This window comes from Sabethes cyaneus, chromosome 2 (assembly GCF_943734655.1).
Source record: "Sabethes cyaneus chromosome 2, idSabCyanKW18_F2, whole genome shotgun sequence".
NCBI classification, from domain to species: domain Eukaryota; kingdom Metazoa; phylum Arthropoda; class Insecta; order Diptera; family Culicidae; genus Sabethes; species Sabethes cyaneus.
The window spans coordinates 64,882,512-64,910,415 of record NC_071354.1 but is presented as its reverse complement, the minus strand read 5'-3'; the positions used below and the strand labels follow the sequence as shown (position 1 = coordinate 64,910,415).

Below are 27,904 nucleotides of genomic sequence, written 5' to 3'. Positions count from 1 at the left end.
TAATATCTATTTTTTAAAAAGAACTGCCTAGCTAAACTAGCTGCTGCCGCTCTCTGTCTAATCTGTGTCTGCCGTTTGCTGCGCCAGTGCGTTCGGGTGACGTTTCCACGCTTGATCATCACTACCACCGCCAGAGTGTGCTGCCGTGGTTTAGATTTTATCAACGCCCCCAAGCAATGTCAGTAGCGACACCGCAGAGGATGCCTTGGGTAAATATTATTGAAGTCGAGCCTCCTGCAGGGCGGAAGCTGCCGCAGCATTGGCCGCATTCTGATATGGCGACAGTCCGGGGAATGCTCCGGCGGCTGCGGCTCCTGCCTGGGGCAGAGTGGCATACGTATACGGTGCAGCCATGTACTGAGCGGCCGCAGCAGCAGCTCCAGCTGGCGGAATAGTATTACCATTAGAGCCATGAAACTTACCATTAGAATGACCATTCATTAGCCTACCTGTAGCGCCGGCAGCGGCGGCGTACGGATACGCTTCGAACCCACTGTACTGGCCAGGGTAGGGTGCAGCAGCGGCTGCAGCAACAGCATTCTAAAATAGAAGAAAAATTATTATTCAAATTCTAATCACGCTTAAAGCAAAGTTGAAACAAAAATATATTCCATTAAGAAGACTGGTAACTCTGCAAAAGGCCGAGGGACGCCTACAACAACAATGCTATCTGGAGAGCTAAAGGGGAAACCACCGATATTAGTGTGTGTGTGTTTGTACAAGCGATTTTCGATATAATGTACCCTCGATGCAGCATCACTCGGTATAATGTACAAACGCACGAAATAACGTACATATTTTCAAGTGTTGCAAATTTCTTCAGAAACTGTATTTAAAGGTTCATTCACAATAATTTAAATACCCTGTCAATCTTACAGATTCACGATCGTCATCTAGTGCCTCGATAAAGGTTCCTGAGTTCGAATCAGGGCATTTGACAGCACACTGGTGTCAAGTACCAAAAACGCTATTACATAAAAAATGCGTAATTTTTCAAGGGTGATGACTTTTTTTGAGTCTTTGTATGCTTTGACATAAGCTATATTTTTGAGTTTCTTTTGTGTGCTTTGATATAACATACAATTTGATATAAAACATACAAATCGAAATGTATGTTCATTCGTTAAAAACGGTTAATAACCCTACTAGCACAGTTGTTATAAATTAGTTGTGGTAACCGATTAATGACTAATTTCAGTCATAAATAGGTTGCAGCCACCAGAAATGACAGAAATTGTGCTACTTGGGAAACTACCCCTCTAGTATTTTAATACAACAATTCCATGAAAAAAACGCATCGAAACTTCAAAGCGCTCCTATTTGGTCAAAATTTTGTGTATTTATTCCATTTTATTAAATTCTAGACTCATATTTTTTGTTCGTGTGTATCCCATTAAGCATAAGAACGTTAAGAATATGGACACTAGGCATAATTTACGATAGGTATAAATACATTAGACGTAAAGGATTGTACGTATAATGGACAACAGGCAGAATAGACGTTAGGTATAATGGACGATAGGCGTAATATGTGGTAGGCTAAATGGATGTTGGGCATTTTTGTACCAACTATCTGCCGTTAACATGTAAGAGGCTAATGGACGCAGTTTAAAAACGAATAGGTATGTGTGTAGAGTGAATCACTGCGCAGACTAGGAAAAACTACTAGAATTTAAATAGAGTCATAAAATGATTTTCAATCAAATGAGCCAAATGGTCTCTTATGATTAGGCTAATGTATTTGTGCCAAATAGCGTTATACCGAATTGCTTTATCGTAAATGATGTTATGCTAAATAGGCTGCCCACGTTATCGTTGCATTGTGACGAAGCAATGGTTGGACCAAGTGCGTGATCGTAGGATAGCGAAGTATATAAATTATGCCTATTGCCTATTATGGTCAAGGTTCGTATGCCTATCGCCCGTATGCGTAGTGTCACGCACCCTTCTTATATGTTACTTATGGTGGTCCTTTGTTAGCTAGGATGTAATTTGTATCTTAAAAAATAAGCTTTTGAACCGCTCAATCAATTTTAATGATTTATTGAGCTTTTAGTTAAAATGTTAGACTAAAGCTCTAAGATTTTTATGATAGCCAAACCATTACAAATATTCGTTTCTGTGTTTTCAGAGTTTGCTGACCAAAAAGAGCCCTTTTAGTACATATTTTTTAACGTAGGACTACGTCTTTGTTTACTTCACTGGAACTGGGTAGCACTTTGTGAAAACGAAAATAGAAGTGTAACGTTTGAATGAAAGATTTCAAATGCTAATAACTACTAAACTACTGAACGAAACTGAACAATTTATATGTCGTTGGATAGATAAAATGGCCAGCAATTTTATATGTGGTAAGAGAGCTATTTTAAGAGGGGCGTAAGAGGGGGGGCTCCTATACAAATGAAACACAAATTTCAAACTCAAAACTCAAAACTCAAAACTCAAAACTCGAGAACTAATCAAGCAAATGGAAAGATGGAACCAAATTTGACATGTGGTGGTTTCAGAAGGCAGGATTTTTTTGCTACGGTGTACTGAGACCTCTTCTCCTTCTAGGAGGGGGGCTCCCGTACAAATGAAATACAAATTTCCTCAAAACACTAGAACTAATCAAGCAAATGAAACCAAATTTAGAATGTTTAGGGAAGAATTTTTTCTATGCTAAATTGAGACCCCTCCCCTCTTAGGAGGGGGGGCTCCCATACAATAATATACAAATTTCCTCATAACTCGAGAACTAATCAAGCAAAAGGAACCAAAATTGGCATGTGGGGGTTTTTGGAGGATGTTTTTCTATGGTGTACTGAGACCCCTTCTTCTTCTAAGAGGGGGGCTCCCATACAAATGAAATACAAACTTTCTCATAACTTTAGAACTAATCACGCAAATAGAACCAAATTTGGCATGTGGGGGTTTTAGAAGGAAGGATTTTTTATATGGTATAATGAGACCCATTTGTCTTGTAACAGGGGGGAGGGGGAAGTTTTTCTATGGTGGATTAGAACCTTTGCTTTCTTTAAGAAGAGAGATGATCTCTGCCAGAGATCCCATACAAATGAAATACAAGTTTCTTCATAACTCGAGAACTAATCAAGCAAATGGCACCAAATTTGGCATTGTCGGGGTTTTGGAAGCATGAATTTATGTTGAATTTATTTATTTTATGATGGTTTGAGACCCCTCAGCCCTGTGGTATGATAAGGTGAGATAAGGACTTTCATACAAATAAAACAGAAATTGGTCATTCATTACCATTTCAACCTTTATGATGCACACAATTGATTTTTAAAAGAAATTTCTATGTCTCAAATGTTGCAGGCGTTGTAGTTATGAACCCCCGTCCACGTATTTTCAAAGCCACCATTGCATTAAATGAAGAATTGAATCTGAATATTTCGCTCTTCTCTTTTAAACATTCACTTAAACAATGGCACTCACAGATTCTTATATATACATATACATGCCAGAAATTGCAGTTTAAATTAGTCTTTGATCTGATGATCTGATATAGTCCTACGTCACCCTTTCGTACAACCCTTAGGGCTGTATACCTTGTAGTCTTTAAACTGAGAACTCATCACATCAAAAATTCAGAAATGTATAATTTTTAAATTTAGAGAACTTCAGAGGTACAATCCTTTCAGTGGCGAGAATGCCAAGCAGACACATAGTGTTTTACTTCATTTGGCGAGAAACGGATATTTCCGGCAAAAATGTGATTATTTCCATGTTGGGCCAGCTTGATATATTAGGCTATTACGAATCATTTTTAAAGTTATATAACATTTTTAAAGTAGATATAACTAAAAGTAACGCGAACTAAAAGTGTGCCTCTTGGGTTTGTAATTGGCTTTAAAAATTGGGGGGCAAAAATGGAATTTGTTTTACTTGAGTAAATTTATTTTCACCGAAAAAATCAACAAAATTGATATATATCTATTTACCTATGTTTATAGCCATATTTGCAAGGGGGGCAAATTGCACCACCGCAAGTGGGGCATATTGGCCTGCTTTTACTTATTTGAAAAAATATCATTTTTGGCAGGGATGTCTTTTTGAAGTTCACTTCACGCAATCGAGTCGCAACAACCGGTTATTTATAGATTTTGACAAGAAAATAACTTATGGAAATGACGCTAAAAGTTACATCGGAAACTGCTCAAAAACAAATTAATTTTTGTTTTTTTTACAGCATGTGACAACTGTCATACTTGCATAGTAGGCTAGTTCCATCAAATACTATGGCTTCTGGGTGGTTTTGCATTTAAATTTCGCTTGTTTAGGGAAAAACGAAGGGGAGGGGAGGCAAATTGGCCAGGGGGCACGTTATACACAATTCCCCTAAAAGTTCCAGTTGGGTAGAATCGACCGAAAAAACGGAACTTTTTGTTGCTGCTGTTTTTAAGGGGTAAACAGTGATCTTTCTTATGTAAAAAATCACGATAAATCGATTGGTGATGGTCTTAATGTGCGAAAATGACCCCTATTTTCTAATAGTTTTGAAAGAATCGTGTACAAACTCTTTCTAATTTGAAATTCCATGGTAAGGAAAATAAAAGAATTTTTGGAAAAATGTATGTGTACAATTTTATTTTAAAACAACATAATCTCAACAACATAATAGTCTGATTTGCCTCATTTTACTCAAGGATTTTGAACTACAGGTAAAATGCCAATTTGATACTTTTAGCAGAGATTTTCAAAAAGCCCTGTTGTGCAGGTTGAAAAAGTCAGAAAATCGAACGACGATCAAGTTGTTTACTAAAAGGTCGTGTAATGGAATATTTTGCCTTGTTTTACCCTGTAACTTGCACTGAAATCTAAGAATGCATTGATAGGAAAAGAAGCAACTTTAAAAGTGCTCCGATTTCGTTCAAATTAGGTGTGTTTGTTCGTAGTCGAAAAATTTTAGACCCATATTTTTTTATTTGACGTTTAGGGTGCCTCTTTCTGAGTTAGGGTGGTCACAAAAATCTCTATGTTTTCCGATTTTACTTCATTCAAAACTTTATAACTTTTGAACCACTGAACCGATTTTTACCGCATAATTTTTATCAAGTTTTCACTTTATCCTATCTTACCACTTAATCTTATCTTATCGTCAGATTTGCATAATTTCTATCACAGACGTGCCCAGACGAAAACAGAAGGTTGGGCACCGACCTTTCAAAACCCAAGTGTGGTAAGATGACGTAGCGGATCTATTTTTAAGCAATCTTCCAAACTTCTGAGTTATATCACGGGACTTGCTTTACAATAAATGTTAGGTTTTGTACGGACCCTAGCCTGCGACTTTCAAATTATTCAAATTCAGGAATAAATATTTGCCTAAAAATAAAAAATAAGAAAACTTATCCAATTTAATTCTACTATGTGTATTTTATTCAATGACAGATACGTATTTCGCCTACGACTTGCAGGCTTCCTCAGTGTCTGTTTTCGAACAGACACTGAGGAAGCCTGCAAGTCGTAGGCGAAATACGTATCTGTCATTGAATAAAATACACATAGTAGAATTAAATTGGATAAGTTTTCTTATTTTTTATTTTTAGGTTTCGTATTCTACTAAGACGCTCCAAAAACTTCAGATAAATATTTGATTAATCCACCTTAAAAGGAGGTAATAAAAACTATTTTGATTCATCTAAAAAACAAAATATGTTCTTCGGCAAACTTGCAGAAGATAAAATTTAAAGAAACTTTGTCGAAGATACTTTGGCTCTATCTCTTTAAACAAACGAAATACAATATTTTTTGTATGAGCACTACCTAAAAACTAAAAAAATCCACTCTACTCTTTTCGATGGCATTTTAAAGACCCACTATGTTTTAGAAAGCTGCTTATATTTCAAAAACACATCATTTTACTGAAAATGACGTTATAATATCCTGAAGTTTTAAGCAAGTTTTATAACTTTTTTGATGAAAAATTGTGCTTTTTCATACCACAATGTCTAGGAAAGTTGGCAATAATTGTAGAAAAGAAGACCTACATTTGAAAAGATAACGTCCAGCTAGTACCAAATCGTACATCAATAGCCGAAAATTATCGTAAAAAACTCTTAACAAATTCAGAATCGCAACTAAAGCTTAATAAAGTCCGCTCAAGTTGATTTTCAGTCGTATATAATGATAATAGTTGACATACATACAATATTCACCACAGAATTGTATAGCAGTACGGAGCGGGGCGGGCTTAATAGGATATTATCGTATATAATGACTTATATAGATGAAACGCGTATATTTATTCTTCATCACGTAGATCGCCTCTAAAATAGCACGAATATGCCAATTTTGCGCATCAAATACGATTTATTAGCATGTATATATGTACGTGCACGTAGTTGATATGATATGATAGTTTTTAACTTTTATATAGAGTAAGGAGGGGTAAAAGTGCGATTCAATGATTTATCGGTGCAGATTCCGAGTAAATTAACTACATTGGCATGGATGGGTGACTACTTTGACAACTTGAATCTAACGTAAACTTTGGTTGCTTACAAAGCATAGTTGCTAAGTTATGTGCAAATGTTATTTTAGGGCGGTTTGACGTAATTTTTCGTTATACGGAAAATACGATATCAACAGGAGGATATTACTTGTTGAAAATTTGTAGCAGCGTTTTACAACACTCACATATCTGTTTTGAAAATACGGTGAAAACAGTTTACAAAATATATTTCGCTTTTCCGTAATTTAATCTAACCCCGTCAAGCGCTTAGCGGGGTAAAAATGCAATTTACGAACGGGGCAAAAGTGCGATTCATGGACGAGGCAAAAATGTATAACTCTTTATATACAGCTTTAGGCACTATATTACAGATACTAGAAATGGAAGATCTGCGGAAAACTGCGAGCTCTACAGATGTTGGCCGAAGGAAAACAATGTTTTTTCCGCTGATAAAACAAAAAACAAACGTTTGGAAAAGCTCCGATCTAACGGAGGCTGCAATACACCAGCGCAAAATAGGAAAGGTGCAAATTGAGAATATTCCTTACCGAAACATAACGCAGATTGGAGATAATATGGTTTTGTTAGCTACTGTTGTGCTAATTTCATGTATTCGAGCTTCGCAGTTTTTCCCCGCGGTATTCGCACTTTTACCTCGGTATTGTGGTAAAAGTGCGAATCGGCACTTGATCAGAAGAAAGAAGAATTTGTTTTGCAAAACACTATTACCGCAGATGATTTATAGTTGAATGTAAAGACATTGAGCTACTGCATCACTATAAAATATATTATGTTGTTGTCCTTCTTTATATCTCACGAAAATTGATGACAACTTCAAACATCGGACTTATGCGCCGCCCTGCTCTACGTATAAAAATGCTAGCTGGGCTTTCGGGCTTAGTTCTTTCGGGGCTAAATCGTCTCTCGAAATTTGTATTTTCAACATCTTATCGACAGTTTATGCGAATAAATAGACTGTTTGTTGAACGTTTATTCTCATAGCTTGGCGTAAAGCTATTAGAAAACAGGTTACTGTGCTGGTAGATTATGCGGGAAGTTGCGTCAACAAAAACAATGCATTTTAGTTCATTTTGACTTTTGCGTCAACTATAAAACCAAGGGCTGAACATAAAAGAAGCTAGTGAATTGCTTGAGTCGTTCTTAGGATATTTATGGTACCGACTTTGAACACCTGGTTTCGAGAAAAACGGCATTGAAGTTTTTTATTCGCTATCTAATCGCTCCAGACATGCGCGGTATAACTAGCTGCAACTTCATCATTTTTTTTTTAGAAATGATCCAAACGGTTTCAAACACAAATGTCCAAAATGTCAATCTTTCGATATAAACAATAAAAAGTTTCGATATTTTAGAATTGAAGAAGTACTATGCCCCCTTAAGTTTCTATAAATAGTTCACTAGTTTTACACGTGTAACTTTTTTCGGCGAGAGCTTCCATTCTTGTCGGAAGAAGTACGCCCCAAGTAGTGCTCCCAGTCTTCTTGATAGGAATGTTTTTGCTTCATCACTTACCTGATATTCGTAGAATTGGCTAGTAGCGGCCGCGATTGCAGCGGCGTGTGACAATTGAGTGGCTGGAATCGGCACCAATCCCGAGGCGGCTGCCGCTCCCGTTGTTCCTGCGGCTGCAGTGCTTCCGAAATATGGCGCTCCGTAGATGTACGACGGTGGAACTCTGTGGGTGTACACAAAAATCAAACGCGCAACATATTACTACTTAGCTTGCAACCATCAGCACACTACAATCAAAGAAGAGCACTAAACTCGCACATCCAAAACGGCAAACTTTGGATTATAAGTTATTGAAATCAAAAAAGAAGTAAAAACGAAGAAAAATAACGCCCAAACAGAAAACAACGGTATGAAAACTAAAATTATTCTCGCTCACTTTCACTATCGATCAGTAAGCTGCAATAGTTTGGAGTGTTTATTTGTTTGTATATACTTTCGTGAAAAAACAGTCAGAAAAAAAACTAATGAAATCATCAGTGGCACGCAGAGCAGAGATACATGGTTGTGTTTCCTCTAGATTAGAACATCTAATACAGGTTCACCAGAAAGCCTAACCTTCCGAAATAGAACATAAAACACAAAAAAAAACATAAAACCAACTTAAAACAATTAATAATAACGAAAAACAAACAACAGCATCAGCAACAAATAAGAAGAAAATCGAAACAAAACAAACATGGTGGTAAACAACAGAACAAATTGATAACAAACACGCACACTGAGTTTAATCCTCGCACTATCTAATAGCTATCGTTTCGTACTTTTCAATGTGAGTCTGTGCGGGGTGCGATCTGCGCACGGACCTTTCTTTCGGAATTCGGTTGGTTGGGAACAGACTTTGGATAAGGTCCAAATTTGTTTACTGTTTTGCCAGGATTCTGTGTCAACTGAAACGATTTTGGTTGGGAAATCGAAGTGAATCTTAGTTGAATGTAACACGGTTTACAACAGCAACAAAAAAGAAAGGGAACACAAAAGGAGATTAAAAGTAAACACATATAGTGCAGGTATAGTAAACCCCCCCACAAAGAACCGCCCTTATTGAATTCAATCGTAATAACTCACTGACACAATCAGAGAACAGTCATTAATCTTGCTTCTTGCGATCAACAAAGCAAGAGCTCGGTGAGGAAGATTGAAAAAGCTTAAAAAGAAATCACGACAAATGAGAAGTGGCTCGGGTCCCCATTGTTGTGAGCTGCTCGCCGCTTGTTCCATTCGATAAGTAGGTAGTAAAGTCCCACCACCCGCCCCCACAGCGAAAAACCCCCACGGCAATTATATGCTGAGACGACGACCACCAGAAGCAGCAGCAGTAGCAGTAGAATGAAAGGAGCAAGTGAAGTGAGAGCTGAGAGGCCGTCGTAGTTAATCCAGTTGTTGTCGTCAATTATCACCACGGTCGTCATTTTGTCTCCCATCCGTGCTGTATGTAGTGTACACTGTACTCTAGCTCGATTGGCTGCGCTGCCCGGTGTGGTGGACGGGCGTTGAGATTTTCCGCCCATCCCACTCGTTCTTTTCTTCTTTGCTTTTTTGTGTGTTTGGGGGCTACATTTTTCTTCTTATTGACAAGAAAGCAGAAGGGTTTAAAAAGTGCTTGCGGCAGCGGTCAATGCGCGCCTGTGTGCGAGTTTTTTGACTCATTTTTTTCACCAAAGACCGTTAGGATATTGCTCGGTTCGTTAACCAATGATTCATAGTCAACATCATTAAAAAGTTTAATGCTTAGGAAATTTAATTTGTAGGCTATGAGTGCGAATCTACGTATGATGCGCGTTTATTTAGAACAGCTGACCCCAAGTTTATACCTACGTTCGCTAGAGTTAGTGGTGAGTGTACCACCACACCAACTAGATCATCTTGACTGGCGAGCATTTTCCACCCGGGCGTACGTCAGTCTAGAGGGAAGTCACTCGTAAAATGGCAAAACGTTTGCGTGGGATATTTAATAAACGACACAAATAGCGACTTGGATACGCTCCAGGCTATAATTGAAATTAATCATCCAAATTTTCATCGTCTTTTGAGTTCTATTGCGATGAGAATATCTGAAAATATTTTCTTCTACGTGCTCAAGCATGAAACGGCGTAAGAAAAGTAATTTATTGAGGTACTGATGTGGAAAATCGGTGAAAGCTGTATATTGCATAAGTTTGTATGTTAACTTTTGAGGTTAGAAGCTAGCTCAATATGCCAGTCAGTCATCAAATGTTCGAATCTAGGCTGAAAATGTAGGCGTCAATGGAATGTTATGAGTCCTCCTCACAGTGTATGCTTGCAAAAGTGAGAGTTGATTTTTCTAAGCTAGGCTTACTAAAGGGCCAAACAGAATTAGGAGTCAACACATCCGTCAGCATTAATGGGACAGGTAACCCAAGGAATATCTGTCAAAATAACGCTGATGGATGCGTTGACGCACAGTTTTGTTTGGGCATTAACTCATTTGGCTTGTTTGAATTTGATGGATAAGATATTTTAAAAACTAAAAATTAGTTCAATCACACAAATCGTTCCGTTTTTTTCGTTCCTGTTTCCTATTTTCTCCTTTCCTAATCGATTCTTTTAGAAATTTCCTCCTTCCTTCGTTTCGATTTCCTCATTAAAAATCTTGCTTGCGCTCGTACAATAAGGTCGATCGATCCGAAGTCCAAGAACCCACAGCGTAAAATTATATTTTACTCTCTCCTTGGATTTGACGGGAGGATAAATATACAGCTTTTCAAGCCAAATTCCATGTCCGAATGTCCCAATTCTATGCCCAATTGTCCTAGTTTCTTGTCTAAATTCCCAGACGTCCAAATTCCATGTCCAGCTGTCCAAATTTCATGCCAAAATATTCAAATTCCACATCTAAATGTCCAAGTTCCGTGCCCAAAATATCCAAATTTCATGTCCAAATGCTAAAATTACAAGTTTAAATTTTCAAATTCTATGTTCGAATGTCATGTCGAAATGTCCAAATCCCATGCCCAAATTTGATGTATAAACGCCTAAATCTCATTCCCAATAGTCCAAAATCAATGCCCAAATTCCGTGTTCAATTGTCCGAATTATACGTCTAAATGTCCAAATATTATGGCCAAAATATCCAAACTCCAAGCACAAATTACCATACCGTACAATATTTCACGTCGAAATCCCATGCTCAAATGTCCAAATTCGATGTCAAAACGTCCAAACTTTATGTCCAAATATTCAATGAAAATTCAATTCCATGTATAAATGTCCGAATGACATTTAACGCCCAAATGACATTTGACGTCCAAATGTTCAAATGTCCATCAATGGACCCGAATGACTCTCTGTTAAACGGTCCTTAATAAAACTATCATCATCATCAAATGTCCATCACCATTTCCAAATATCCAAATTACATGTCCAAATTCGATGCCAGAACGTCCAAATTGATGTATCTAAATATTCAATGAAAATTTAATGTCCAAATGCCCATCAGTCCAAATTCCGTGTCCAGTCAAACTCTTTGTCCATATGTCCGAATTCCAAGTTTAAATTCCAAATTATATGCCCAAAATATCGCAATTCTTTGCTATAATTTATAGCCTACTAGCTGACCCGACAAACTTCGTATTGCCACAAATTATCCTGTGTTGTACATAAATCATGAATCTCGGATGATTTTTGTCACTTCTCGAGTTTTGCAAGCCCCCCAGTGGGCGGCGCTTCCGACGGCGGGTCACCGGCAACACTCGCGACCGGCTCGTCCTGAATGATCTAGTGTTACTATAGATAGTTTTTGTGGTCTTGTTATTGATTAATGTTTTATGGAAGAGTCTCGAATTTCTCGAGTTGGATTAGTTTTTGAGTTTCGCAAAAATTTCTGTTTTATTTGTATGAGAGTCCATATCCCCCTACCACAGGGGTGAGAGGTCTCTAACTATCATAAAATAAATTCAAGACTCAAAAATCTCCTACATGCTAAATTTGGTTCCATTTGCTTGATTAGTACTCAAATTATAAGGAAATTTGTATTTCATTTGTATGGGAGCCCACCCTCTTAAAAGGGAAAGGGGTCGTAATACACCACAGAAAAAAAATTCTGCCATCTAAAACTCTCACATGCCAAATTTGGTTCCATTTGCTTGATTAGTTCTAAAGTTATGAGCAAATTTGTATTTCGTTTGAATGGGAGCCCCCCCCCCCCTCCTAAAAAGGTAAGAAGTCCTAATTCATCATGGGAAAAATGGTCGCCTCCAAAAACACCCACATGCCAAATATAGTTCCATTTGCTTGATTAGTTCTCGAATTATGAGGAAATTTGTATTTCATTTGTGTAGAAGCCCCCCCTCTTGAAGTGTGGAAGGATCCTAATTCACCGTAGAAAATATTTTTGCCTCCAAAAACCTCCACATGCCGAATTTGGTTCTATTTGCTTGATTAGTTCTCGAGTTATGGGGAAATTTGTATTTCATTTGTATTGGAGCCCCCCCTCCTAATGTGGGAAGAGGTCCTAATTCATCACAGAAAAAATTCTTGCCTCCAAAAACACCTACACGCCAAATTTGGTTCCATTTGCTGGATTAGTTCTCGAGTTATGAAGAAATTTGTATTTCGTTTGTATAGGACCCCCCCTCCTAAAGTGGGGAGGGGTCCCAATTCATCATTGAAAAAAAAAATTGTCTCCAAAAACACACACATGCCAAATTTGGTTCAATTCGCTTGATTAGTTCTCGAGTTATGAGGAAATTTGTATTTCATTTGTACAGGAGCCCCTCCTCTTAAAGTGGAGAGGGGTCCTAATTCACCATAGAAAATTTTCTTGCTCTCGAAAACCTTCACATGCCAAATTTGGTTGCATTTGCTTGATTAGTTCTCGAGTTATGAGGAAATTTGTATGGAAGTCCCCCCTCTTAAAGGGGAGAGGAGTTATAATTCCTCTTATAAAGAGGGGAGGGGTCTCAATTCACCATAGAATAAATTCTTGTCACCAAAAAAAAACACCCACATGCCAAATGTTGTTCTATTTGCTTGATTAGTTCTCGAGTTAGGAGGAAATTTGTATTTCATTTGTACAGGAGCCCCCCCTCTTAGAGTGGGGAGGGGTCCTAATTCACCGTAGAAAATTTTCTTGCCCTCGAAAACCTTCACATGCCAAAGTTGGTTCCATTTGCTTGATTAGTTCTCGAGTTATGAGGAAATTTGTATGGAAGCCCCCCCTCTTAAAGGGGAGAGGAGTTACAATTCCCCTTATAAAGAGGGAGGGGTCTCAATTTACCATAGAATAAATTCTTGTCACCGAAAACACCCACATGCCAAATTTGGTTCTATTTGCTTGATTAGTTCTCGAGTTATGCAGAAATTTGTGTTTCATTTGTATGGGAGCCCCCCCTCTTAGTGGGGGGAGGGGTCTCTAACCATCACTAAAACCTTTCCTGGCCCCAAAAACCTCTACATGCAAATTTTCACGCCGATTGGTTCAGTAGTTTTTGATTCTATAAGGAACACAGGACAGACAGACAGACAGACAGACAGAAATCCTTCTTTATAGGTATAGAAGATAAATGTCTCAATTTCCATGTCTATATTCCACATCCAAATGTTTAAATTCCACGCTCAAAGTCCATTTTTAAATGCTCAAATTTCTTGTCCAAGCGCTCAAATTTCATGTCAAAATATCCAAATTCCACGTCCAAATGTTTAAAACCCAAGTCCAAAGGTCCAAATTCCATGTTCGAATGTCCAAATGCCATGCCTTAATGTTCAAATTACATGTCCAATTATCCAAATTCCATGCCTAAATGCCTAAATGTTCATACCCAAATGTTTAAATATCTAAACTTCATGTCCAAATACCCAGGCGTCCATATTACATGCCCAAACGCCGAAATTATACGTTAAAATGTTCATATTCCATGACCATAATATCCCAATCCCATTTTCAAATATCCACATTCAATGCACAAATACCCAAATTCCATGTCCGAAGGTCCAAATTCCACGTACTAATGCCCAAATACCACGGCCAAATATCCTACTTGCATGTCCTAATGACAATGAGCATATCCAAATATCTAAAATTCATATCCAAATGTTCAAATTTCATGTCCAAGTGTCCTAATTCCGTGCCTAAGTACCCAAATTCCACGTCTAAATCTCGAAATCCTATACCCAGATGTCCAAATGCTCACAGTTTCATGCCCAAATGTTCGAATTCCATGTCCAAATGTCTAAATTCTGTGTCAACTTATCTGATTTCTATCTCCAAACGTCCAAATTCCACGTCCGAATGTCTAGGTCTCATGCCCAAATTAACCAAATTTTATGCCCAAACTTCATGACCAAATGTTCAGATTCCATGTCTAGGTGACCAAATTACATGTCCAAATGTCCAAGTATCCAAATACTATGTCTAAATATCCAAACATCGTGGCCAATTCCCATGCCCATATGTTAAAATTGTATGTCCAAACGTTCAAATTCCTTATCCAATTATCTTAGTTCTATGCCCACCAAGTGTCCAAAGTACATGTCTAAATGTTCACGTTTTTGTCCTAATTTCCTCATTTCATTTCCAAATGTCCACATCCAAATGTCCAAATTACATGTCCAAATGCCAGAATTAATCTTCGAATGTCCAAATTCCTTGTCGAAATATCCAAATCCCATGCGTAAATGTCCATATATCTAAAAGCTCGAATCCTATGCCCAAATATTTAAATTCCATGTTTAAATGTCTAAATTCTGTGTCCAATAGTCATGCTAGTTATCTAAATGTCCAAATTTCACGTTTAAATGCCTAAATCCCATGCCCAAAATATTTAAATACGATGACCATATTCCATGTCCAATTCGCATACTCAAATTTCACATCCAAATGTTCCCATTCCATGTCCAAAGGTCCAATTTTCATGTCGAAACGTCCAAATTTCGTGTTGAAATATTCAAATTTCATATCCAAATTCCCAAATTCCACGTCTAAATGTCTAAACTCATGCCCAAATGTCTAAATTTCATGTCCAAGTTCCCAGACGTCTAATTTCCATGTCCGAATATTAAAATACTATGACCAACTGTTCAAACTTATTGTCCAAATTGCCAAATGACTAAATTCCATGTCAATGTCCATGTCCAAATTCAAGTCCGAGCTCAAGTTTAAGTTCAAGACCAAATTGAAGTCAAAGTCAATGTCTATTTATATGTCTGATTTTAAATGGTCATGTCCAACTTCTACTGCAACTCCTTCAAAAATCCAAATCCATGGATAAGTCCACGTCTCAATCTATAATTCAAATTACCAAATCTATGCCCAAGTCAAATATCAAGTTCCAATTGTAACCGAAATCCAAATACCTACGGGTCATTCCAGTAAAAGTGTCCAAGAAAAAGTTCAAAAGTTCGTAATCGGCCATCTTGGATTTAAACCAAAAAAAAAAAGATCTATTTTTGTTATAAGAAAGTTTCTTTCGTCTGGAATCCAATGGAAAGGTGTTTGTTTGTGGCATATCGGTGTTACATAATGTTTAAAATAAAAGTATGGTATTTTACCCATTTGTATCTTATAGTTTTGGTGAAACGAAAACTCATGTATACTTTGCCAACAAACTTTCCTCCTAACAAGAAGTAAATATTATGCTATATGAAAACAACAAATTTCTAACTATGCGATCAGCTATACCGTTAGTTTGTCGCACGAAAATTGTGCGTGTGCTGGTGCTTACTACCGTGATCTCGAATTCGACGAATTCTATTCGCTGGGTAGTCCAACATGCAAGATCCCAAGCAGAGAAGTCAATTTTCGGTCCAACTGTTTTACCACTTGCACTCTTCCAGCAGGTTGGATAAAATAGAAGATTTAATTTTGATTCATTCTGAACGATGATTCTGAACATTTTTGGAAAACTGTGTTTTAAGAATGGTTTTAGAAAATGAGTCTAATGAAAGCAAAATAAACGAAATAGATGACATCGTCGATAATTCTGTTCCTATTACCAAAAACAATCTTATTAATAACATTAGCCATTTATTGTGGTTTTGATAAAAAAATTTAAATCTTTTCGAATTAAATAAAGCTAATAAATTTTCCTAGCCTATTTCTACAATCATCAAGTTATAGTTTTTTCCAGAAACAAATATAAATAATAAAACGTTTCGGTAAATTACAGCTTGTTTTTTGACTGCGATAGTTTGTCTCGTCTTATCTAAAAATTATGCTTACTGCGATTGATATATCTCAAATAAAACTTTTTGAACATTATTGGGATTAAAACGTTCGTCTAATGTGGTTGCTATTGCAGGTGGAGGACAAGTTCATTGCTTCTATTTAAATAAACCTTAATAAAATCCCAAAATTTGTTAGCAAATTGATGCCAACAAAGATCAACAACTAATTAAAGGATAGATTTATAGAATGTTTGACTGTAAACTCACTCATTAAAACCAGTAACGTTGTTCGCCAGTAGGACCACATTTGTCATGCCGCCACCATTGCATGCATTGGCACTGTCTGAGAGGTGCGGCACACAGGCCATTTCCTTCGGAGACAGTTCTAAAAATACGTCACCGAGAAAATATGTCCGTCTTTCGAAGTCGCCATAGCGCCCAACAGTGATCACCAGTGAATATCTTCTGTCTTCTGGCGCGGTACCGCTGCTGACTACCGTGGGCCGCGGGATATTTTTAGAACCCTTCTCTAGCTAGCTGGCTGGCAGTCTTGCAAACAGAGTGAGTGGAGGCCGACAGTGCCCAAATGAGATGTTTTTGACCGACGATTCCCGTACTTGATTATATTACAAGTCGAAAGAAAAGTGTCACAATCGGACGATTTTCAAAAGGCAGCATCGATTGACATTTAAATTTCCCAATTGCTGCTGTGCTTACCGTTTCGAGAAATCACTCAGCGGAATGGCCTACCGTCGTGGCGAGAGAGAAAAAATAAACGAACAAACTCATTAGACCAACGAATAGACCCGTACGTCATTACCGAAAAAAATGGTACACCATTAGTGCTAATTGCGGAAACTTTCTGTCCGGCAATGGAGTAGGCGGAACACAGTCAGTAGTGCCGAGAAAATTGTCACCGCTTGAGCCACACTACTACGCGTGTTATCACTTAGCCGGCAACCACAATTGATCATGTAGTGGCAGTAAAGCTGTGAATTATTTATTTTTACCTATCCCCGGAATGGTTTTGACGTTTCAGGCTATTTGCGCTGGTTTTTCCACTATTAGGAAATGAAGGAGAATGCTTTTTTTCTGGTCCAGTTAGTCAATTAGTAAGTCCATAATTTAATATTTCTATTGCTAGCTTAGCAGAAAATCATTATGCTTATCATAGGGGTAAGAATTTTCAGATTGTACCAATCTCCCCTAAATTTTCTTCGCTCTGATAAAACATGTCCGAGCCTGATGTCAGCCCGAGGGCACTGTCCTCGGCGAAGTATGTAAAATGACTGCCTACAGCTTAATGTCATGTCATACGCACACCCACATATACGCACACATGGACAATCCTTCAGACGGGCATTGTGAAAATAACGCTTGATGGAATGCTGTTGCTCGGTTCTGTAATTAGCGTTCCCATAAGTTATCGCAGGTCTCAAGGTAATCGTAAAATTGATTGCCGTGGAGGTGCCCGGTTACCCCGGACAGTGTAAGTAAAGGAATACGCATATTTATCCACGGCATATTTATGAAGGTTGCCAACGGCTTGGAAAGAGTTCAGTTGCAATGTTTAGTAGGTATCTAGTTGTAAAATCATTGGTAGAAAATACATAACTACATGAATTCTCAAAATCCAAATTTATAAGCAACCTATTTTTGGCTATTTTAACTTACTTTCGTTGATTTGTTTTCTACGTGTTTTAGCGTTTTCGATGGATTATTTCAGTCTGAAATAACTAAGATAATTAGTCATTTGTGTTGGCATAATTATGACGACTGCAACACAATCCTTTTACCCTCGAAGTGGATAAAAATAGTAACATAAATTGACATTTTCTATTTTTGAACCAAGAATAAATTGCATCTATATTAATATCTAGTTTAGTATTGGGGTGAACCAACCACTGGTTGAAAGCCCTTTTAAAAAAGTTAATAAATAAATAAATAGTTTAGTACCTAAACTAAAATTACCCAAACATCTAATGATTATGGTATTACAGGACAGAAAAGAGGTTAATAACTCGTATTCGAAAACTGTATTCACGTACTAGTGACTGACGCAAAAACAAATAAAAACAAATCATGAATGGAGAAAAAACCTGTCGAAAAATTGAACGGTAACTTAGAAGAGTGGAAATAAACCACCAGGTGAGACCGTGACACTGGTTGCGTCCGCAATAAAACTCGCGTTGTGTTTATTTTCATTGTACACATAATATGTAGGTGGCAGAGCGGTACCCTTCTTCACCCAATCCGCAGCAATGGCTGTTAGATTATATCAGCGCACGAGGTTACCAGCGAAAGGACACATTTGATTGTAAATAGGAAAACATGAAACGCACGACTAATTATTATTGCCATGTAGAGTTAGAATATTACTGACATAGATGACGGACAAGCAAATTGTGCTACCGCTAACACATTTTTATTGTTGCTGCTATTAAGCTGTTGCTGCCTAAGTTAATTCATAACAAGTTTTTCGTAAAAAAAATTTATGTAGAGTTTTTCAGTGGCACTTGAAGCATTTTAAAGTGACTTTTTGGGCTTACTGGTTTTAAATATTTAAGAGGTTTATCGGATGAAAAAGCAATGTGAAAACAAGCGTCGTGCTAGAGTTTTTCACGAATTTTCATTCAAATAACAACTTTTCTTAGAGTAGAATCCAAACCGAAGGTCACGAACGACAATACTGCGGCACTGTAGTCCCGCACAATAAGTAGGACAATAAGTAGAACTTTTTTCCTAGCGTCCTTTGCTTTAATTTTATGAAATTTCAATCTCCATCGATCCTGGTGGACGCATGTGGCACCTAGGGGCTAAGTTTGTAGTACTTGACCTGAGCTTCCAGGTGATGTACTGCTACTGATTTCACGTCTCCATTTGCCCTATTCTACAGTAAAGAATCGTAAAACTATGGAAAAAGTAAGCTTAAATATGCGACAACTTTGCAATGAAGTGCCCTAGCGATTTGCAGTCTTTTACAAAAACTAAAGTGCTTAGATAATCGCCTAGAACAGCGGTTCCCAGCCTTTTTTGGTTCACGAACCCCCTAGCGAAATTCCCTGTACTATTCTGCAGCGAACTAAATTGTTTTTTTGTCAAGTGCAACTTACAAAAGTGTATGAAGATGGAACAGAAGAAGTTTTGTAAGAAATTGTTCTATAACTTTGCACCCAAAGAAGATAGAAATTTTTAAGCCATAAAATGATGATCGTTGGCCGTACCAGGAAATGCTTCTTGTAGATACTGGAGCAGCTAAGTTGGGGGATGCGAACCTGAGCGCCTGTTCCCCAGGTAAGGGGCCGTGCACTAATTACGTAAGGCATGATGGGGGGAGGGAGGGTTCCGCAAAATCGTACAAAATCTTATTTGAGGGGGAGGGGGCTTTAATCATTTCTTGCGTAAGATTTTCATACACGAAAATATTATGAAAAATTCTCATTTTTCAAATGCGATGGCCAAACTATGGATGGCACAAACAGAAGAAGAGGTTGAGAAGGAAATTAGTTAAGGAAGGACGATATCCCGGCTGAACTTCTAAAAGCGGGGAGCTTGCGGTCAATCGAAGCAATCGACCTGGGAATCGAATCGAAGCAATTGACCTGGGAATCGAATCGGAGCAATCGACCTGGGAGGATCTGGGTGGAAGAGTAAATGCCGGAAGAGTGGTTTGATGGCCTATTTAAAAAAAGACATCGTCTCTATTATAGGGTAAGGGTCGCTCCACGACGGATCAGATGCTTACCCTGGGTCAGTTACTAGATCAGATCTGGGAGTACAACTTGCAGACTCATCATCTTGTGGACTGTGGACTGTTGTTTGTGGACTTTAAGGCAGTGCATGATTCACTTAAAAGAAATGAGTTGTGGCAGATAAGCTGATTCGTATGACACTGGATGGATCATAATCATGCGTCAGAATAGCGAGTGAGACCTCAGCCGCTTTCGTGACGTTATGTGGGCTGGAGCAAGGGGATGCACTCCCCTTGTATGTATTCTACATTGCCCTGGAAGGTCGGAATCAACCGTAGAGCAGTGGAAGAGGACTTTAGGCCTTTTAAATGGGAACCATCAAGATTGGGACTTATTATTAACACCATCAAAACGAAATACATGGTTTCTGGCAGGGAACGTGGGAGTCCAAATGGTGTTGGTATCGAGGTGGAGCTGGTTGGGGAATGACTTGCAATAGTTGAGGAATTCCTATACGTCGGTGCGCACATGACTTATATGACAACGATGTAAGTCGCGAAGCAAAGTGACCAATTGCAGCCGCGAATTGGGCTTTCTACGCATTACGTATTCAGTTGAAGTCCCGTAGTTTGCAAGCATGGACAACTTGAGCACTATGGTCAAAAGGTTTAGGTGTGTATATTATTTTAGCACCAAACTAATGCATTTGCAGCCGTTAAAATTTAAACTTCCGTTCCGTTGATAATCAACGATCAGACAAGAAAACGTAACCATAATACCTTTGAAAAAGGCCAAAACCGAAGACCGAAACGTCAGGCAGTATAAAAAAAGCGATATAAAACTGACTGGAAAGTCGAAAATAGTCGTAAATCCACAATACGAGTTATATTTAATTTCAATAGACTTTTTTATGGCTTAAGTTGCCTAAATAAAATATACAAAAAAGCAACAGAGCATTAAATTTTGAGTAACTTTGCCGAAGAAATGAAAATGCTATCTTTCATAGTTAATTTGTTGGAATAATTTTCTGATTTTTATTTCAAAAATCACTTTTTTTATATATCTCCTTTCGTGGTTGTTTCTCACAAATCATGCCTTCTGAGCACTTTCAGACCCATTAAAAATGCATATTTTGTTAGAAGAAATCAAGTCGGCAGCTTCTTAAGTTCTGAAGTTAGCGGCATGGTTACTAAAAAAATAAGCCTTTTTTTAAAATATACTATAAATTGCTCAAATCCTGCAAATTAACTTTTGTATGGACATTTACTGCCGCTACTCACATAACAGGTCCAATTACGTGGAGTTTCCTATATAAATGGGACTGTTATACGAGTAGCGTCAGTTTAGTGATATATTGGAAGTTGAGAAAAAATAACTCCGAATAAAACTTCCAATGACTCTTCATAGCGAACCCTCAGAAGATTTCAAGTCAAGAAACATTAAACAACCCTTCATTAATCATCCATTTGTCTCCACTGGCAATAATTTTAATAACCAAGCTAGTCGTTTTGAGGCAGTCCAATTTTGTTCTTTCCAATTTGGCTTTATTCTTCCCAAGCTCCAATCACAACGGCCTAGGCACAATGTCATTTTACATTCGAAGAATGTAAAATGCTAGTGTATTTATATTTTTTTATTTATTATATCCATCCGACCTGATTGGTCTCCACGGATTGGATGGGAAAAAGCCCAATCGAGGCCATTCTCATGCAGCCATAAAACCCCATAATCTTTTGTCAGAGAACATACATAAATTACAAATAGTATAAACATATCGTATAACAAATAATTTTTCGTCAAATAAATAGTTGTCAATGAACTAAAATACCAATTATTGAGGTCAAATTATAAGATTTTTAGATTGCTAATTTTTTGTAACACTTGGCCGATGATTCACTGTAGTCAAACACCTGCCCCACTGAAGAGAATGCACGAACAATGTTACAATTCAAACGAGAAGCAAATGATGCCCACTCCCACGCGAGCGAGTATGAGAAGCATGACACCCAACGCTTACGCCACTGACGCAAGCTTACGACAAACAGCCGCCGTTGCTACCCACACACTCGCCAACGTACAGCCTCGTAGCGTCTTTCTGCATAGCATGCTTACGAGGCAAACAACTCGTGACACGCCAGCTACCCGTGAGGGCTAACGGGCATCACGGGATACAGATTTTGCATTACCTTTTATTTTCTTCATCTTACACCCTTGCGAGTGACCTGTATCAGTATCAGTTGCTCGGGCGGCCTATGACGAGTTACAGCGACGACCGTGGGTGTTAGTGAAATACACACTCGCAAAAGCTCATCGCATTGCATGAATAAATAAATGCGAGAGTGCGAAAGGGATGCTTATGTCGACGTGTTCGTTAGAACCAGTACACATGTGTGAGAAAATTAGTTTGTATGAGAGTGAGCTTCGCAACACTGTACACGAATACAGGCGGCGATAGGCTCGTTGAATCTAAATATGGTACGGTGCAGATGACGTTGAACAGCCGTCGTCCGACATAAGCGAAACTTTTACTAGCATTGTTGCAACGTTGAATGAAAAATTCTTACTGGGATGGATTGTTGAATTGTCTTCCGACATGCTAAAGTGTCAAAACCAATCCCAAGTAACATTTTCGAAGCTCTTCTGGTCTCGTTCAATTCTCAAAGTCCGGGAAAGTTGATAAGCAGTCCAAATCAGTCATGCATTTTATAGTACTGGTCTAGTTCATCGCCCAGAAGTAATGTGGTGTCGTTAAGGTACAGCGAGAAAAACAATGGGCACATATTGCTGCTTTGTATTCGATGGTTTAATCGGTCAAACGCTGCCTTTAAATCGGTATCAATCAGGTACATTAATTTCAGTCTTCTGCTTTATATGCGAGATGCACGACGATGTGCTATGTGGTGGGATTAGTGCTAGCGGATCGTCCTGGGATAAATCCGTGTTGATCAACAGATATATAGCTTTTCGTATGCGAAAGAACAGAGTTTAGGTATTATTTCGAATAGCTTACACGATGCAGAGAGACTAGTTATGCAACGATAGTTCCTTATATTATTTCGGTCACCGCCTTCGGAAACCGGAAACGATTTGTTAAAGATACCACATAAGGGTTCGGCCAAAACGCCAGTGCAGCGGGTATAAATTACTGCAGAAATCCCATTCGGAACCCGCGGAAACAGAAACTGTCAGTTGTTTTGCGGTGAATACTACCATATCAAAGGTGTTCAAATCAATCGAGTCAAGTGGTACAAATTCGGAAGCAATCTCGGTATCTAACTCGGTAACAGTATTGCCGGCAAATACTGAAGCAATGAGCTGAGCAAACAATAATTCGCATGAAACCAATGTGGAGGTTGTATCAATGCCTTCAAGACAAAAATTCGAAGGAATAATAAAATTTTTCCGCTTAGAATTGACAAAATTCCAACACTGCTTGGAATTTCGGCGAATGCCTGTTCGTGTATGTGTGCGTCATCTGTATTTGGGAATTTTATAAATAGTGAAGAAAATGAATAGGGAATTTACAACAGCTCACGTATAATCAATTTTCACTATTTAGCAATAGAAATGTGATCTTTTCTTTCATGCGTATCAATTTGTATAAACAATTCTGAACAATTGAAGCAAAAATCTTGTTGAATAAATGCATCATTTCAAACACATTTTCAGTTCTAGGATCAAGTAAAAAATCTTCGTATTTAAGCACAAGTTGCGAGTACCGACCACCATTCAAACAATTAAACACCCATAAAACGACCAGCACAAATGGCCATAAGAAAGGTACTTAAGATAACACTTACACAACGTAATGTGGTCTACCGGTGCTAACGTCTGGTACCGATTTCGGAATGGAGATGGTGGCGATGAGAGAAGGGACGGTAAAAACATTTCCACACTTTCAAAACGGTGTGTGCTTGCGATTCGCGGCGATAGCTCAAAGGCCAACTAGAGCTGGGCCGCAACCGGGCACCAGCCGCCAGCCGCCCAGCTAACGTTATTTAATGTGCGTTACACGTCCTCTGTTGTGTGATTGCACATACTCGAAACACCGATTAGCATTGCAAAACAAGGTAACTGTATTAATTGAATGGATTCGAAAAGAAAAAAACAAAAACTACCTCAATAGTGCACACAGCCACAAACGGCACCGTGCCGAATACCGTTTGGTACCGGTGATAACATGCGTAAAACCACAGCTGTCAAAATTTATGCTCACGAAAGGGGAGCTCAAACGCATTAACAACAAAGCGAAATAATTACTTTGAATGCGGTGACCAGCACGAAGCTCTAACAGGCGGATGGACAGCTGACGGTTTTGTTACGCTTCGATGACACCCGGCGCTCGGCTATCCTAATTTGATAGTCTCTGGAACACAAAAGGCCGTGCTGTAGTGCGCTAGTAACCACCGAGTGGCGCCACTCTAGCGCACAGAAGTAGCCTGCCTGCCCGATAAAAGCGTGCCGTTTCTTTCAAATCTGGTAAGTGGAATCCCAGTACCCGCGATAGGACCGGAAATGCCGCTTCAACATTCAATGTTTTTAACCGTGTCAGGTCTTTCCGTCAAGGGGTCTTCGTTCTGAAGTGAACTTGTGGAAAGCTAGAGCTTGTGCGCTGCTCATTCGCTCCTGCTTCGCCTGCTACTGTCAGTACTGTAGTGACTGTCCATTGCCGCTGCGGCCGCCGTCGGGCTCGAAGCGCCGAAGAAGAAGCTGTTCGATCTCTAGAGCTCTCTTAGAGCTCGCGCGGCAAGTTTCAAGTGGCCACCGGGCACTACTCGAACAAGGTATTGATGAAAAGTCACGTTTCAACTGAGCCGATATGGTGAATTGTGATGAGCTGTCAGAAAGGGATTGTTCGGCACTTGCCAGCGTTAAGTACCTACGACACACTGCTGGGGCAGGCTGGCTGCTCTTAACCGTTGCTGGCATACGTTTAATCTGGGGCAGTTTGTTAATAGACAACGAATATGTTAGGGAAAAAAAACTTGACAAAATTAAGCGAGACAACAGTAAGGAAAACAAAAGCTTCTACGGAATTATAAATCGACAGTAAAGTGTGACAAGAATTAAAATCCAAAATTTGAACCGTTTTGTTGGAAAACTCACTTCAAACGTACACACACATTTATGAAATAGACTCGCGCTTATTAAAAATTGACTCAAAAATACAAAAGCAATTATACATTTTTATGTAAGACTTTTTTTTTAGCAAAAATGCGTTTCTTTCAAAATCTAGGGGGAAACTTAAAATCTAGCCAGTTAAAAGTTAGTTAATCAGAAAAAAAACGAGTGCAGTGGAACTGCCAAATTTGTAATCACAAACTACCTATACATATGGGGGGGATTCCCTCTCAATGCTAATGCTATTGTATGTATGTAGTACGTTTCACCAGCTGTCATTGTTTGACTCTTCTTCATCTAAAACAGTAAAATCAACGGGGAAGGCCCGCGAAACAACAAAACGAGAGAGAGAGAGAGAAAAAAAGATTTTATACAGGAGCTCAAAAATGAATTGACTGAAACAAACAACAACTCGATTAGCTAAAAAAATAATTAAAACTTTAACAAACGAAATCAAAGCGCTTCTGTCTATTTGATTGTTCAGTTCGCAAAGGTAGCAAACAGAAAGCACGACGAGGCTATGAATGAACCAAATCACTACTGCTAGGAGATGGCTCCGATAGGAAATAAAAACTACGCTGATTGAGTTGCTGGGACCTGAGTATATTAAATTAATTTACTCTTTACAAACAGTCCAAATGTGACGTTACCCAAAATATTACACACTTATTTTTGTTTTGAATAATACTTGGTAAATAATTTAGGATTAAATCACAACATAATCTGCAGATTAAAAGTGTTTGAGTCTGAGCTTCTACACATTAATCAGGGTAAAGAGCAACGAACTTCGATGTTTTACGGTTTCGATCACTGATTGACAACAGTTGTGCGGGAAATTCGGTGGAAATAAACCCTGCCGATTGGATTGAAAGCGATGACCGACAACCGCGCGCCGACGGAAAAAAGGCTCCATTGTGTAATCACGTCAATTGCCGTTCGTCGGAATAAAGCGGTCCGTAGTGAATAGGTGTGGCCACACTTGATGATGGTTTTATCGAGGTCCGTACCGTACATGGATTTTGATTTGTGCGTCAGTCGTTTATCACCTGACTGTTAATCTCGGTGGAAATTTCCTTCAGCAACAGCACCAATTGTTGGGATGATTTTTACATGAGATAAAAAAAATCATGTTCGGAATAATTAACCTTTTCTGTTTAAAATTCACAGCCCAAAATAGAAAATCAAACTGTGAATAAAGATAAGATTTCAGTTGCTATAAATTGAATTTCAGTTCACTAGAAATTAGCACCGTGCTGGTGACTTTTAATTTCGATTCGAAAGCAGGCATCAAACCAAAAAAAAAACAGGTTACACCAACAAAATGATAATGCGGTGAAAATGGGAAAGTTTGACTTCCCAATTCCATTCATTGTACCGGCTGGCGGTGTGCGGCGGTATGGACGGCGAAGGCGGAAGTGAGGGCCATCGAATGGGGGGCAGCAGCAGCAGCGTAATGAAACTGAACGAAATTATTTCTCGATATATAAGAAAAAAAAAAGTATCAATTTGGCTTCCTGTGTAAATACCCCCGGGGCTGGCGGGGCCAGCCCACGCGAAAGTGCAATTTTATTTCATTCACATTTCAATTGAAATAATGATGCCACTGTTTAATCAGCACAAAAAATTTTGATTGCGTGTTCGTACGTTCGCGCGGTAGAAAATAAAGAAAACTCTCGTTTTCAGTTTCAGGCGTTTTGTTTTCCTACGCTAAACAGTAAACCTCCAAGCACACTCGACGGACGGTTGCAAAGTAGCAGAAAATTACAACGCTCGGAAAAACAATTAAATCACGATAGAAGATTGATAAAAAAATAGGGATAATACTTAGTTAAGAACTAAAAACACCACTCGCAACAAAATAAAGAAAGACAAAAAAAAGATAAGACAAAAAAACAACAAAACAACGGAAAACCACTCTCTTGATCGTTCTAACTTTGCTTTTTATTCTGTTTGTGATGATCTATGTCCCTTTCGCTCTCTCAGCACGTGCGTCATTTCCGCCGGTGATGATACGAGGTTCAATTCCCGGTCTCACTTTTCTTTGTTTTTTTTTGTTTTTGACTCTGCGAAGTCGAGTTTGTGCTCTCCTTTAGAGTTTGGGGAATTGCAAAATCACTTAAACTTATCTAGTGAATCTGTTTTAGGTTCTGAAATTACAAAAGTAATGGGAAGATGTAGTGATTCGTCCCAAAACAAGGGGTTTCGCAAATCAAAATGAAATTAAAATAAAATAAAAACAAAATATTTTATGGAGCCTTTAGTCTAATGTCTTCATTTCAAGTGGGATGTTTGTTCTGTTTTATCCACGATTAATGATCTAAAATTATGCTGTTCTCTGAAACTGTCCCATCTGCTTAGCTATAAATCCTAACTTTGCTGTCGACAGTTCGGAATCTATTTTCGGCTTAATAATTAAAATCCCTATGAAACTAGAATTTATCTTCTGTCCCGAACAGCCGAACCTAAGTGAAAAGTAGGTAGGAAAGCAACTTACGCAACCTGGTCCCGCTTCGGGTCGCTTCGCTGTGTGGAAAACTTTTGCCGCACAGAATGTGTATAATTGGTCACTAAAGAAAAACAACGGAGGCCCACAAGACCATGTGATGTGTGCTATCTCTAGTCCTCTGGCTCTGGTTGCTGGTGAGTCGATCTAGTGTGGGGCGACACACTTCGCCTCGGGACGACGATCATTATGTTTTCACCGGAGTCGCGTCATTTCGTCAAGTCGTATTCGGAAGCACTAAACGAGAGATCTATTTTTAGGCAGACAAAATAAGAGTTGTTATTCGGTGCGACCCAAAGTGGCCTACACTGGGGAGCTATTCTGCGTTCTCTAAATATTCCGAAAGGCTTAGTGCGAGCAGCTGGCAAGAATGCCTAACATCGAAACATTTACGCAAACCCAACTGCAGCAGCATACGATCGTCGTCGTCGGTGCGTCCCAAATAATGCACAGAAAGTGTCGGCATGATGGTGTGTG

General features: G+C 38.6%; 1 protein-coding gene across 1 annotated transcript in view; it reads right to left on the bottom strand.

Moving 5' to 3' along the window:
* Positions 1-216: 216 nt before the first annotated feature.
* The window catches only part of LOC128737403 (RNA-binding protein 24-B-like), a 51,574-nt gene continuing 23,886 nt past the window's right edge, over positions 217-27,904 (bottom strand). Inside the window, exons 4-6 of the mRNA XM_053832033.1 lie at positions 7,991-8,153; positions 450-540; positions 217-383 (exon numbers count right to left, since the gene is read on the bottom strand). Of these exons, the coding sequence (XP_053688008.1) occupies positions 217-383; positions 450-540; positions 7,991-8,153 (421 nt within the window). The remainder of the gene's footprint in view (positions 384-449; positions 541-7,990; positions 8,154-27,904) is intronic.